The sequence below is a fragment of the Anticarsia gemmatalis genome, chromosome 28, assembly GCF_050436995.1.
Source record: "Anticarsia gemmatalis isolate Benzon Research Colony breed Stoneville strain chromosome 28, ilAntGemm2 primary, whole genome shotgun sequence".
In the NCBI taxonomy this organism is placed as follows: Eukaryota; Metazoa; Arthropoda; class Insecta; order Lepidoptera; family Erebidae; genus Anticarsia; species Anticarsia gemmatalis.
The window spans coordinates 3,943,472-3,957,794 of record NC_134772.1 but is presented as its reverse complement, the minus strand read 5'-3'; the positions used below and the strand labels follow the sequence as shown (position 1 = coordinate 3,957,794).

Genomic DNA, 14,323 nt, shown 5'->3' with positions numbered 1-14,323 from the left:
TCGGGAGGTCGTAGGTTCGATTCCCATAGGAGCAATTATTTGTGCGATTTGTAATTTGTGTCCGTTGTTTGTATGTTTGTAAAAGTCCCCGCGACACTTTTTTGTGACTGAGAAGCAAAAGCCGCGCGGATCTCTTAGATTAAAAATTTACAAAACTCAAATGTAAGGTTCGAATCTATTCTAATATTATAAAGCTGAAGAGTTTGTTTGTTTGATTGAACGCGCTCATCTCAGGAACTACTGGTTCGAATTGAATAATTATTTTTGTGTTGAATAGACCATTTATCGAGAAAGGCTTTATTCAGGCTATATCAGGAGCGGAGTAGCAACGATAAATGTTACAAAAACTGGGAAAATTATGACCCATTATCTCTTATGTGACGCAAGCGAAGTTGCGCGGGTCAGCTAGTATATTAAAAACTAAAGTTTTCAACTTTTAACTAAAATAAGCATTTTTCTTTTTGCTGTGCTTTTGCAACGAAATATTTGCAACACCATTTTACACCAGCGAATGCAGATTATTGCATAAATATATTATTATGTAAAATCTTGATCACTTTTTTAAGGTTAATTAAATAAAATTCAACTTCTGGCGGTTTGGAAATAACAATATTTTGAAAGTTCTCACTCAAAAGCAATTTATTGTATGATTGCCAATTTCGGGTCAAAAATTTAAGAGTAATATTGTTATTAATCACTTAAAAACTCTTTAGAAGCACCCATAGCCAGTTGCGCATACCGGTCGCAAAACGATCTCTGGGTCAAGCAACCATTGGCGCGGTCATTCCGTAGATGGGTGACCGCTTCCTGGTATTCGAGTTGAGCGTCGTTTGTTGTCTATTTAGATAACAGTCGTTAAGCCACGTCAGTAATCTTCGGGTGGCTTGAACATCTTTGACACTAGGTTGACCACTAACCATACGATAAGAAGATCCACAAATAACGCCAGATTTTCTTTCCCAGAATGAATCACACGCTCGAAGAATCTCCGTTGATGCAGACCGGCCTCACGAAGGACCGTATGGAGAGATGGATCGAAGCCCAGCGTAGGGGAGAGAAGATTGAAATAGATGTGTACGGGAAACCCACGGAACAGCAGCTGAAAGAGCTGGAGAACGTCAGGAATCTGAGCAAGGAGCTGCAGGACAATTTGCATGTAAGTCACTTAATATTAGGTCGGAGAAAAAGTCTTTTCGCATAGTATGTATGAACTTGTAATAAAATCTCTTTGCCTTCAAGAATCACAAATGAGTACACGGTTCATTAGGTTTCCTTCAGTGAGCTCGTGAGGTACCCAAATATCGAGCTTTTTTGTGTAGTGAAAAAAAATAGCCGGAAGGTACCTGTCCCACCAGGCTATGAGAGTGAAGGAAGAGTATACCAATGTATTGTGCATACACTTGGATACTATAAACAAAGTCCTGCACAGTTGGCTGGTTTCTTCAACATTCTAGACAAACTCTGAAACATTTCTAGACAAAAAACTTAGTAATTACACCTTATGTATATCTAAAAAATATCCTTAATTCAACCCCGAGTCCTCTACATAAAAATCAACACGTGACTTTTGCAAAAAGTGCTTCCAAAAATATAATTAGTATTTTCAAAATGCACGTGTGTTTTTCAAAACAATTTTTTACCTAAAAAGCACTTGCTTTGTGCTTAAACTAAATATAATTCTGTTTTAATAATAGAGGAAGTTTAAATATAAACAAAAAACTTTATTATAGTAGTCTTAATTTAATTTGGTGCATTTATAAATGGGTAGTTTAATTTGTATAATTTACGAAATCTCCCGCGAATGGCAATGAAATAATGCATTCTTACATTCTTATGATACTGGTTCATTTCTTTGGATTGTTACTTGTTAGTCTCGGCCTTCTACTGAAAGTTTCGTAACATTGTACCTGTATTTTCCGAGGGTTTAGTCATATAGTCATTAAAGTGAACAAATAGAGATAATTTTGCAATTTTTGCGTTGGATGATTTATATAGGTATAATAGGATATGGGAATTGACGCGAACACGCATTTTAGGGGTCAGCCTGCGACCACGACGAGTGTAACCTGCGCCGAAACGTTAGGTATTTCAAAGAAAAATGCGTATTCGCGTTAAACCAGCCTTTTCATCATTCCTAGAAGCTACGGACTATGAGAGTGAAGGAATAGAAAGTGTACCTGAGTATTGTGCACACACGCGCGACACTATAAACAAATTCTTTCAAGGAAACTCCATACCCGAATATCGGTTAGACGAACATTATAGTGTAAAAAATATTGTCTCAACCATTCTTTATCATTCCCAGGAGTTAGAAACCTACACACGCATAGCAGAAGTGGAAAACCAAGCCATGAACCCCACAGCCCCGATCCTGGACTACTCGGAAGACCACGAATTCGTTCCTGACAACCAGAACACATACTACGCCGAAGAAGATAAGGGAGACGCGAGAGAGGAAGAGAAACAGAAACTAACTAAGGGTAAAGGGCCAAAGACAGAAATACAAGGGTTTTATAAAGACCAGTGTGTGTTCTTGACGGGCGGGTCAGGGTTTTTGGGTAAAGGTGAGTTTGTTGCATGGTTTTTCTGAGCTTTCTTTCAAAATGAGCGTATTTTTGACGATTGTAAAACGATTTTAAATAGTAGAAGAACGAAAAGGAGAAGAATTTAAGGAATCAGATGATTTATAATACAAATAAATACTAAGCTAGACTATGACTATTTCAAAAAAGAAAATATTTACAATTATAAAAAAAAAAACTACTAAAGTCGAAAATACGCCCATTATGAAGTAACTTTAAATGACATACGTAAACGTCGGTATAAAAATGTTAAATTTTAGGTCCAAAAGTTCGAAAATGTTGAATTTTAGGTTCGTTTACTGTATTTTATTAAATAATTAATTATTCCCTTTACACTTCAACACACGACTCTACACATAATATTTCAATAAAAATTACATTATTTTAATTTTCGACTAGGTTTTAGGTATATATTTGACAATTTCAAATACTTTACGAAGTTTACAAAATAAAGGATATTTTGAAATTGAATTTCATATGTTACTGATATTAAATTAGACTAGCTGACCCGCGCATCTTCGCTTGCGTCACTTAAGATAATCATAATTTTCCCCGTTTTTGTAACATTTTTCACTGTTACTCTGCTCCTATTGGTCGTAGCGTGATGATATATAGCCTATAGCCTTCCTCGATAAATGGGCTATCTAATACTGAAATATTTTTTCAAATCGGACCAGTAGTTCCCGAGATTAGAGCGTTCAAACAAACAAACAAACTCTTCAGCTTTATAATATTAGTATAGATTATCTTATATGCAGTTAATTAAAATCGGTTCAACAGTCTTTATATAAAGTTATTTATATAAAGATCTGTGGTAGATAAAAATAAGGAACAAGGCTAAAATAATATACCGGAACGATGCATTAAAAATGCATTTTGCAATAAATGCATTCAACAATCTTAATTAATTTATTGTAACATACATTGTAGAACCCGAGGCAACACACCAATGACTTTTCGAAGTTATGTGTGTATTAGAAATAATTATCACATGCTCCAACGGTGAAGGAAAACATCGTGAGGAAACCTTGCGTGCCTAAAAAATTGTTTAATACATTTATTGAGGGCATGCAAAGTCCCCAACCCGCACTTGGCCAGCGTGGTGGACTCAAGGCCTAACCCCTTCCTCATTACGGGAGGAGACCCTTGCCCAGCAGTGGGACATTAATGGGTTAAATTTATTTATTTATTTATTTACATTGTAGAAAATTACTACATGATTTTAAATAGACAAAGATCTTTTTAAAACCGGATTTCGACTATTAAGGTGCCCGTGGCTAAGTAACAACAGCCGATCTTTCAGGTTAAGCAACGCTTACCGAGGTAGATCTAAAGATGAGTTCTTCTTATCGTATGGTTAGTGGTCAACCTAGTGTCAAAGTTGTTCAAGCCGCCCGAAGGCCTTTGACGTGGCTTAACGACTGTTATCTTAATTGACAACGACCGGAACTGATTTTTTACGTGCTCTCCGAAGCACGGAGACGCCCAGTTCAAATACCACTATGGATTGACCACATTAGCCACAGATTTGCTTAATCCACAGATCGTTTCCCAGTATTAAAAGGCGATACAATAAAACGAGAAACTTTTGGACCTATTTAATAATTTAAAGCTTGCGTTTGTTGTGTATGTGTGTTGATATTTTTAAACGTCTTTAGGCTAAAATATATACCTGTAATATGCCACGTTGTCAGGCAGTGAAAGAGGTTATCAATTTTTGCGTAATTTCTTTTCACGGTAATTGTAAGCGTGTTCGTTAGAAAACTGACAAAAATATACTGAAAGTAAATCATAGACGGTCATTGAAATGTTGTTTTACGCCATTTTCGTCTAGTAGACTGTTAAAAAATTTTGAAATATTTTTTTAAGATACAATAATTATCTACAACGCTAATTAATCACGTGATGTAAATTTTATTTTGAAATATTATTAAGATACTAGCTAACCCGCGTAACATATTTTACTGGCACTCTGCTCCTATTGGTCGTAGCGTGATGATATATAGCCTATAGCCTTCCTCGATAAATGGGCTATCTAACAATGAAAGTATTTTTCAAATCGGATCAGTAGTTCCTGAGATTAGCGCGTTCAAACAAACAAACAAACTCTTCAGATTTATAATATTAGTATAGACTAGCTGACCCGCGCAACTTCGCTTGCGTCACATAAGAGAATCATAATTTTCCCCGTTTTTGTAACATTTTTCACTGGTACTCTGCTCCTATTAGTCGTAGCGTGATGATATATAGCCTATAGCCTTCCTCGATAAATGGGCTATCTAACACTGAAATAATTTTTCAAATCGGAGCAGGAGTTCCCGAGATTAGCGCGTTCAAACAAACAAACAAACAAACAAACAAACTCTTCAGCTTTATAATATTAGTATAGATTAATAATATTAATTAATTAATAATTAATATAGATTTAAAACTACCTACTTGAAATAAAACTGTGTGATTTATTTACAAAAAATATTTTTTTGTTGGTTATTGTTCATTGTTCTTACGAAATAAAAATATTTACGTTTTTTTATCTTGATTAAGATGATTATCTTTTTCATTATGATCCATCCGCAAACATTTGCATGTTTGCACAAAATTGCGAGATTTTAAAACAATTTAACATTCATTTATACATGAAGTACGACTTTTTTATTAAAATATTACAAGAGTCAGTTTTTATGGTAGAGAAAAGGATATTATTTACGTCAAAAAAATATTAATTAATTAAAAATAAAATACCTTTTTGATAATAAGTTTGTGAGGATAGATATTAAATACATGTGTCAATGTTTGTTACTTTCTCACGCAAAAAGTACTTAACGGATTTGCATGAAATTTAGTACCTACACAGATAGCTCACATAGGATTATTTACCCCGGAAAAACTTATCTCGCGGCTGAAGTCGTAGGCGGAAGCTAGGTGTACAATCCTACTAATATTATAAATCCGAAAGTCTGTGAGTATGTATGGATGTGTGTTACTCTTTCACGCAAGTACTACAAAACCGATTACGATGAAATTAAGTATGTAGGTAGCTGAAGATTCAGAATAACATAGGCTATTTATCCCGGAGTTTCCAAGGGATTGGGATTTACACGGGAAGGGTTTCCACGCGGACAAAGTCGTGGGCGGCTTCTAGTAAATAATAAAAAAGTGAAGTTTTGTTGAACATAGTTTTTGGACTTTGCCCGAGACGTATAGACAAATATACTTCAATTACTATACAAATACGGACTAGAGTTTATTCACTACTATTTGAACTAAAATTCATACTCATCATTATTATTTTGAGTCATAATAGTGCTATATTTAAAACGGGTGCTTTTATAAAAAATATCTTTAGGCGTCTTTTTGAGGGGTCTTGCCCAGCAGTGGGATATTAATGGGTTTAATTTATTTATTTATGTTACAACGCAGATGCTAGTTTAATATTAGGTCGGGGAAAAGGTATTTTCGCGTTATAGTATGTTATAGTATGAACTTGTAATTAAATCTCTTTGGCTTCAAGAATCACAAATAAGTACACGGTTCATTAGGTTTCTTTCAGTGAGCTCGTGAGGTACCCAAATATCGAGCTTTTTTGTGTAGAGAAAATATTTTATTACAAGTTCATACATACTATAATGCGAAAAGACTTTTTCCCCGACCTAATATCTTTATGAGTATTTAATACTGTAGATTTTAAATGTGCGAATTCAAAAGATTTCTTTTAAAAGTTAAAAGTGTGTTATCATTCAGTGAATTAAGATATATCCTCTACTTATATTTAAAAGTATCACATTTTCTTATTCCACCTCGTAAATTATACATTGACGTATAAAGTTTCATTCATTTGGTTTTTGTCTATGGCTTGCCATAAATACAGCATTGTGTTTTTGCATGGATTTTTATATTTTTTGTTTGTTTGTGCATTTTGTTTTTGCGTGTGTTTTACGGGAAAACCAAGGTGATTATTTATAAGGTAAGTTGATTTAAAATTATAGTGAATTAGATGTGAAATATATTGATGTAATTATATTGTCATTATAGGCCAACAACTTAGTAGAGATTCTTTGCTTACGATATACCTAGATTATAATGAATGGTTTCAACTGCACGTTTGGCGCAGTGATGAACGTTGTCACCTCGCCACAGTAACCGTAGCGCCGCGTGTGGTGGCTTCGAATCCCATCCGAGACAAATATATTTGTGTGATGAGCACGAGTATTTGTTCTGAGCCTGGTTGTCAATTTATCTATATAAGTACTAGCTCACCAGGCAAACGTTGTTTTGCCATAAAAAAAGTCACTTAGGGGCATGAAAAATAGATGTTGGCCGATTCTCAGACCTACTCAATATGCTCACAAAGTTTCATGAGAATCGGTCAAGCAGTTTCGGAGGAGTATGGCAACGAAAACTGTGACGCGAGAATTTTATATATTAGAGATTTTTATGTAAGCATATAAGTATGTTTATCAGTTACTTTTCCATAGCACAGGCTCTGCTTAGTTTGGAATCAAATGACCGTGTGTGAGTTGTCCAATGATATTAATGATGAATTATATTTATATCCTTCAGTCGCGAATCTTGCATAATATAAGGCTCTTTACTAAGTTGTTAGACTATAAGACATTTTATTAATGAATTTTGAGTGCTGCACGTGCAATGACAGTAGGTATTATTATAGGGTTATAGAGCAAATTAATATAATGAACTCACGTTACAGTGACAACTTCTGTCATGTTATTATAGCGGCCATATTGTTTTAAATGTCAAATTTATAGCGAAGCTTTTTGGTTTTTTGGGTCTTTGTTTTGGTTTATGAAATGGGTAAGGAAGTTTGGTGTGAGCAAGGGATTATTTGGGACAAAATAGTGTGAATTTGAATACTTGAATATTTCAGTTAATATTTAGGCTTTGATACTAGGGTTCGATTCCCGTTTGAAGCAGAATATGAAAACAAGAAAAAAGAAACAATATTCTGCGTTATTCATATGTTCGTTTAAAAACGAGTAGGTAATTATTTCACTAATAAAAAATACTCGTTACTTATTTAATAACCAAGTTTTAAAACCAGTTTCACAGCTATGAATAACTACCAGATAGGTTATCAAGTAGAATATTGGCAGAATTTGTCATACATTTGCTATTACTTTATCTACTAGATATAGTATCTACCACTTATTCATAAGCCAAGATACTGGGACTTATAATTTTGAACGAATTTAATCTTTTTTTTTTGTTACTAAAGTTTCACTTTTGTGTCAACAGATGGCAGGATAAGTCTGAAGGCGAGTCGCGTCGTAGAAAAAGTTATTTTGTAATTCTTACTTTGTATTTGTTATTTTATATAAAATTATATAAATTATACTATTTATTTGGTGTTTGAAATGTAATAAATATATCATTGCTTTTTTATTGTTTTATTTTTTCCATAGGAATAACCCTTCCCTCATTACGAGAGGAGACCGATGCCTACATTTAGTATCTATACTAATAGTATAAAGCTGAAGAGTTTGTTTGTTTGTTTGAACGCACTAATCTCAGGAACTACTGGTCCAATTTGAAAAATTCTTTCAGTGTTAGACAGCCGATTTATCGAGGAAGGCTATAGGCTATATATCACGCTACGACCAAAAGGAGCATAGCAGCAGTAAAAAATGTTACAATAACGGGGAAAATTTTGACCCATTCTCTCTTATGTGACGCAAGCGAAGTTGCGCGGGTCAGCTAGTTATTAGGACATAAATATGTTAATATCATGCCTGTTATAAATGAAGGGGTAGGCAGAGGTGTATAAATTACACCCGCGTTTTATTCGCCATTAATTTAGTCCCATGTAATAGCCTATTGTTATATACTTTTTCCTTAAATTCTTGCGATAATGTATGCAAATGCAGATCGCGAGGTCATGGGTTCGATGCCCAAGACGAGCAAGAATTGCTTTTTGCTTATTTAAATTACAATCAATTTACACTTCGGCTGTCAAATGTATATAAGTACAGTCAACTTGGGTAACTTTGAATTATTTCGGTAAACCAACACAATTGATAAAGATTCATTTTAGTTTTGCAAACTTTTATCAATTGTGTTGGTTTCATATGAAAAAATAATCGGAACTAGTTCAAATTCCCACTGTCAATGTTACCCAAATGATTCAAAGTTACCCAAGTTGACTGTAATCGTTATTCTAATAATTTCACCTATTTTATTTAATAGCACTTGTAACCAAGTAAAGTAGTGTCATTCTAATACTTTCACCTAGATACTTTATTATCGCAATCATAGTTAGTGGCCAACCTAGTCTTTAGATAAGCTAATCGAAACTTATCCAGGAGTTATAAAATAGGCCACTAATCTGTAAAACAAATTTATTTTTTCAATACAGATCGTCACACCGCCTTGCACAGTACCTACATATATGTACCTCTTCTACATTGAAATGTAATTTTTTAACGCGTAGTAGTTCGCATTTTCCGCAGGAGATTTCTTTAAGCCCCCCCTGCATATAAAAAAACAAAACTTTGTCTAAAACACAACTTAGATTTAACTTTTCATTTGACTAATTATACAAGTTCAGTATTTTATATAAGACATACGTCATGTGATGACGTCACATGTGTGTAGCGTCGCGTTTGTCGCATAGTATTCATAGTACATAGGTCAAGTGATATCTAAATAAAGCGAAAAATATATAATGTTATATAGCATATAAGCGGTAATTTCGCCGTCTCTTACAACTGGTTCCGTGGTGTAGTGGTTATCACATCTGCTTTACACGCAGAAGGCCGCCAGTTCGATCCTGGCCGGAATCATATCTTTTTGTTAATTTTTATTGTTTTTTATTTTACTTCTTATAGTAATTTAGGTAATTATTAACGAAATATTTGATTTTTAAATTGTACTTATATTATAAATGCGAATTTGTGAGGATGGTCGTAAGTTTGCTATTCTTTCACGAGAAATCTAAGGAACGAATTTTGATAAAATTTGATACACAGATAATTTATAACCTAGATTAACACATAAGATATCTTTCGATTCGCGGACGAAGTCGCGGGCGGATGCTAGTACGTTATAAACTAAGTATTGCTCTTAAGTACTTAGGCATTTGATATCAAAACAATGAACATTTCTCGCTTGAGGAACTATCTTAGAATACAATCGTTTGAGGAAAATTAAGAGGAAACCTCATATCCTTGCGTAATCAGTCTAGCCTTTCTTCCACGCTATGTTGTAGTCGGCTTCCAGTCTCACCGGATGCAGCTGAATACCAGTGTTTTACATGGAGCGACTGCCTATCGGACCTCCACAACAGTTCTTGTCTTATATCCTCCAGTCCTTTAATACGGAATATATTCTCTCTCCAATTCCGTAAAGAGACTCGTGCTGAACTGTAGGAAAGTTGTTAATTAAGTAATTGTTTAACCGACTTCAAAAAATTGAGGAGGTTCTCAATTCAACTATACCTACCTATTTTTTTTGTTTTTTACCACATAACTTTTTACTGGGTGCACCAATTTTGATGATTCCAGAAATAACAATATTTGTACATTATAATAATAATACAATGTAGTTACAAATATAATTCATTTTTAATTTTAGTTTGGTCTGAAATAAGTTTTTGATCTGTTATTATTAAATAAAAATATCATCACATTTGCACAACTAAGCAGCGAAATAGGTACTTAATAATTTTATAAAGTAAGTTAAGAATCAAAATTCTACAGTAATCGTTTTATTGCAGTACTGATTGAGAAATTGATCAGGGCGTGTGGAGATATCGACACTATTTACGTACTGATCAGAAACAAGAAGGGCAAAGACGCGAGGGCGAGGCTTCATGAACTATTAGATGACTTTGTAAGTATAACAGTCCTTATAAATATACATAAAACTCTTCCGTTACTGACTGACTGATGGACAACACACAGTCATCTAAAAGCACTGAGCGTGGAAACTAGAAAGTATTATAGTGTAGAGTAAGTGAAGTCGCGGGCGGAAAACTAGCAAAGATATAAAAGAAAGAACGTAGAAGTTTTGCGAGTTTAGTAGTAAGAGTAGGACCTATATTGAGCTGTATATTTAAATTTATAAATATAGAAGAAGAAATTAAGTACACAATTTTCAATAAATTGTTTGTAAAATTTGCTGGTTTCCTAAAAAGTTGAAGTTATCAGAAGATTTTAATTGTTAGAATAGTATTTTTATGACTTTTTCCGGCTCAAGACCAGTTTCCCGGCCCTGATGAAATTTATTGACAGTTTAGCTGATTTTAATACACCTATCACGTTTATAGAGCAAATATTTAAAAACACGTTGAATCAACCTTTTACCTTTCGTTGTTTATAATAATAATATTATTATGGATTTTTCAGCTTTTCCATAGAGCACACGAAGAAAATCCTAAAGGTATTCACAAAGTAGTGCCAATTATTGGTGATATGGAGTTACCAGGACTGGGCATGAATGATGAAGACAGGAAAATGATTACTAGTAAGGTAAGGCAAATATACGCGTAAACAACAATTTTGTGAAGCACTCAGTATTTTTTCAGATCTCGGTAATATAGCGACATCTCTTGAAAATTGTGTGAACTAAGAAGTCTAGCTTAGAATTAGCACGGTACTGTGTGCTCGCTGTGCCATAAAACTCAGTAACAACATTGAAATTTTTCGTACGATGCTCGCGCGTCCTCGAGTATGCGCGGGGATACCCGCGCATCCTCGAGGACGCGCGAGCATTTTTTGTCAGGTTCAAGCAATTATGCACTTTACTTTAATTAATTTAAAGTTGATTTTCAAGTGCGTTAAAAAAATCCTCTCCGCTGCGCTCCTCTTGGTCTGCGCTGACCCTTATTGGTCAACAATAAAACTAAAGCTACAGCAAAAAAATATAGATGGCCTGGTTCTATTTTAATACAACGACATCTATTGAAAAAATGTAGACACTAAAATCAACATCAACGCATAGATGGCGCAGTACAATTAAACTAGTTCACCCACTCACCGATAGATGACGTTACAGGTAACCATTATCATCAACGCGGCTGCTACAGTGAAATTTGACGAAAAGCTGTCTGTATCTACAGCTATTAACGTCAAAGGGACCAAAGAAGTATTGAAATTAGCTAAAGAATGCAGGAACTTGAAGGCTATTACTCATGTTTCAACAGCTTTCTCTAATACGCAAGTGAAGCACATTGAAGAAAAGTAAGTTTAACTTTCTGATAAGTGTTGGTTAGTTTTAAAATAAACTTCTTGTACAAAATGTCGATTTATATAAGGCGGGAAATCAGCTTTCGAGACACACATCCGATGTATTTAAATATGTTACATCTGTACCTGACCAATTTTCTTTATATTTTTTCCAAATTTTTGTTTGATTTTTCTTAAGCAAAGTTGGTAGATATTTACATGTTTTTGGTTTGTTTTTCAGATTCTACGAACCACCAATGTCAGTAGAAGCGCTAGAGGCAGTCTCTGAAGTCGACGAACAATTGATTGAGAGCATTCTGCCAACGTAAGTATTAAATTAATTATTATAAGTTTATCAAGAAATAGATATAATATAGTTTCCTACTATCTAGTTTCGTAAAAGCAGTTTTTATGAGAATAAAAAATTCCATACATACAAAATTTTTCGGGCTTCAACGAACAGCTTAAGTTGGCTGCTAATCTTGCACTTTCAATTTTGGTCCAAGACCTTCCCCATAGAGCCGTTTTATTCCGATTAGTATACTTTTCGCTAAAAAACTATTGTATTTTCTTTGACAGGCTTCTGGGTAAGCGTCCCAACACGTATTGTTTCACGAAGGCTGTAGCCGAGGAGGCAGTCAGGAAGTACGGTGAAGGACTACCGATCTGCATCGTCAGACCTTCTATAGGTAAGTGGCGACATCTATACTACAGATCCTTACGCAACCTACTATTATTAGTTGTCGTAATTACATATTATTTGAAAAATTTATTTTTAATGCTTATTTCTAGTAGTACTAGGTATTATGGAATTTCAAAATTTTTGACTGCCTTCGTGGCGCAGTTTAGGTCGCCACGCCAATACCATTGTCTCGGGAGGTCGTGAGTTCGATTCCCACACGGACACGGGTCTGGTTGTATTTTGTGTCCGTTGTTTGTATGTTTGTAAAAGTCCCCGCAACACAAGAGCAATTCTTAGTGCGGGAGCTGTCTTTAATAAAAGTTAGTAAATTAAACGTCAAGGTAAGTTTAAATAAGTGCTAAGATTTAATTTAATGTTGTAGGTATGTGTGTGCGTAGTACTCGTAACCGGCGGTCCTGTATGACAAGATGTATGGATGTGAATGAAGCAAGGGAAGTTTGTATTATACTAAGTGTTCTCTGGTCGCTGCCTACCGCTATGGGTAGAAGGCGTGTTTTAAGAATGTATGCAGCTAGGTTAAACTAGGTTTATTCAAGTTTTGAGTGATATAGGTTAATTCTTATTTCAGTGGTGTCTACATACGAGGAGCCAGTTAGAGGATGGACGGACAGTGTGTACGGACCCACAGGACTTGTCGTCGGTATTGGGACGGGGGTGAGTAAAACAAAACATGTAACAAATATTTTAGCAATAAAAACATCCAATCCATCCATTTTTTTCGAATTTTTAGAGCGAAATACACAGGTCTATAACAAATTATATTTACTCTATACAAAATAAACCGTCGTATAGGTAAATGTTGAACAGTGTGCACATTATTCCATGGAAAAAACATTAGCCATTGATTGAAATGTTTAATTCTAACTCATTCTACCCGATTTTGTTGTGGAATAATGTGCACATTTCAGTATATAGGGTTTCAAAAGATTGAGTATGATCAGCTACTTTTGGAGCTGACTGTACCTACCTACACCACTTAAACGTCAACAATCATCAAACAATCGACACTAGCTCGACAGTAAATTGATACTATCACAAAACACTTGGTATTATATAAAGCTAATTTCGTTGGTACAGGTACTCCGCACCATGTACATGGACCAGGACAAGGTGGCGGACATGGTGCCGGTGGACCTCTGCGTCAACGCCATCCTCGCCTCCGCCTGGTTCACCGCACATAATTATAAGGAAAAGTGAGTATATACAGGGTGTCCCAAAACTCAACGATAATCTGAGACCGGATGAAAGGCCAAAAAAAACATATCACTTAGTTCAGCAATAATAGACATTTAAAAAAAAGTTTTAATTCCACACCCTTGGTCGCATTTTCAAGTCCTGTGATCACCAATATCACAATTTCGCTGTTTTTAAAAAAAAATTTTAGTTTAATAAAAAAAGTTAAGTTTTATTGAGTCATGGTTTACAAAAATATTGTTAGTTAACTTTGACGTATCATATTGAATAAAAAAATGTACAACACCCTTGGCAAGTTATTTCAAAAGTTGGCGCAATTAATCAAGATTTCAAAATGGTGCAACACTTGCCACTTTTCTTGCCATTAAAAATGTTCTAAAATCTAAGAATGATCACTAGATCACTATCATTATTCTAATTGCTATTTTCACGTAAAATTTTGAAAGATGTAAAACAACCTAAAATCTATTTCTTCCACAGTCAAACGTCTCACATTCCCATCTACAACTTCGTATCGGGCGCCCAGAATCCCCTCACATGGTGGGACTTCATTGAGAAGAACAGGAAATACGGCATCGACAAGCCCACCACCAAAGCAGTATGGTAAGAAGACATCCTACTAATATTATAAATGCGAAAGTTTGTGAGAATGTATGTATTAGGTC

At 34.7% G+C, this 14,323-nt stretch overlaps 1 protein-coding gene and 1 non-coding gene across 2 annotated transcripts in view; both read left to right on the top strand.

The window, feature by feature from the left end:
* Nucleotides 1-14,323, top strand: part of LOC142984948 (fatty acyl-CoA reductase wat-like) — a 37,148-nt gene that overhangs the window by 17,466 nt on the left and 5,359 nt on the right. The window contains exons 2-11 of the mRNA XM_076132850.1: nt 964-1,156; nt 2,306-2,564; nt 10,312-10,427; nt 10,943-11,065; nt 11,592-11,776; nt 12,003-12,086; nt 12,341-12,450; nt 13,033-13,118; nt 13,542-13,657; nt 14,139-14,261. Of these exons, the coding sequence (XP_075988965.1) occupies nt 965-1,156; nt 2,306-2,564; nt 10,312-10,427; nt 10,943-11,065; nt 11,592-11,776; nt 12,003-12,086; nt 12,341-12,450; nt 13,033-13,118; nt 13,542-13,657; nt 14,139-14,261 (1,394 nt within the window). The 5' untranslated portion in view covers nt 964. The remainder of the gene's footprint in view (nt 1-963; nt 1,157-2,305; nt 2,565-10,311; nt 10,428-10,942; nt 11,066-11,591; nt 11,777-12,002; nt 12,087-12,340; nt 12,451-13,032; nt 13,119-13,541; nt 13,658-14,138; nt 14,262-14,323) is intronic.
* TRNAV-UAC (transfer RNA valine (anticodon UAC)) lies at nt 9,307-9,379 on the top strand. The gene has a single exon. It is a non-coding gene; the product is annotated as a tRNA-Val (tRNA).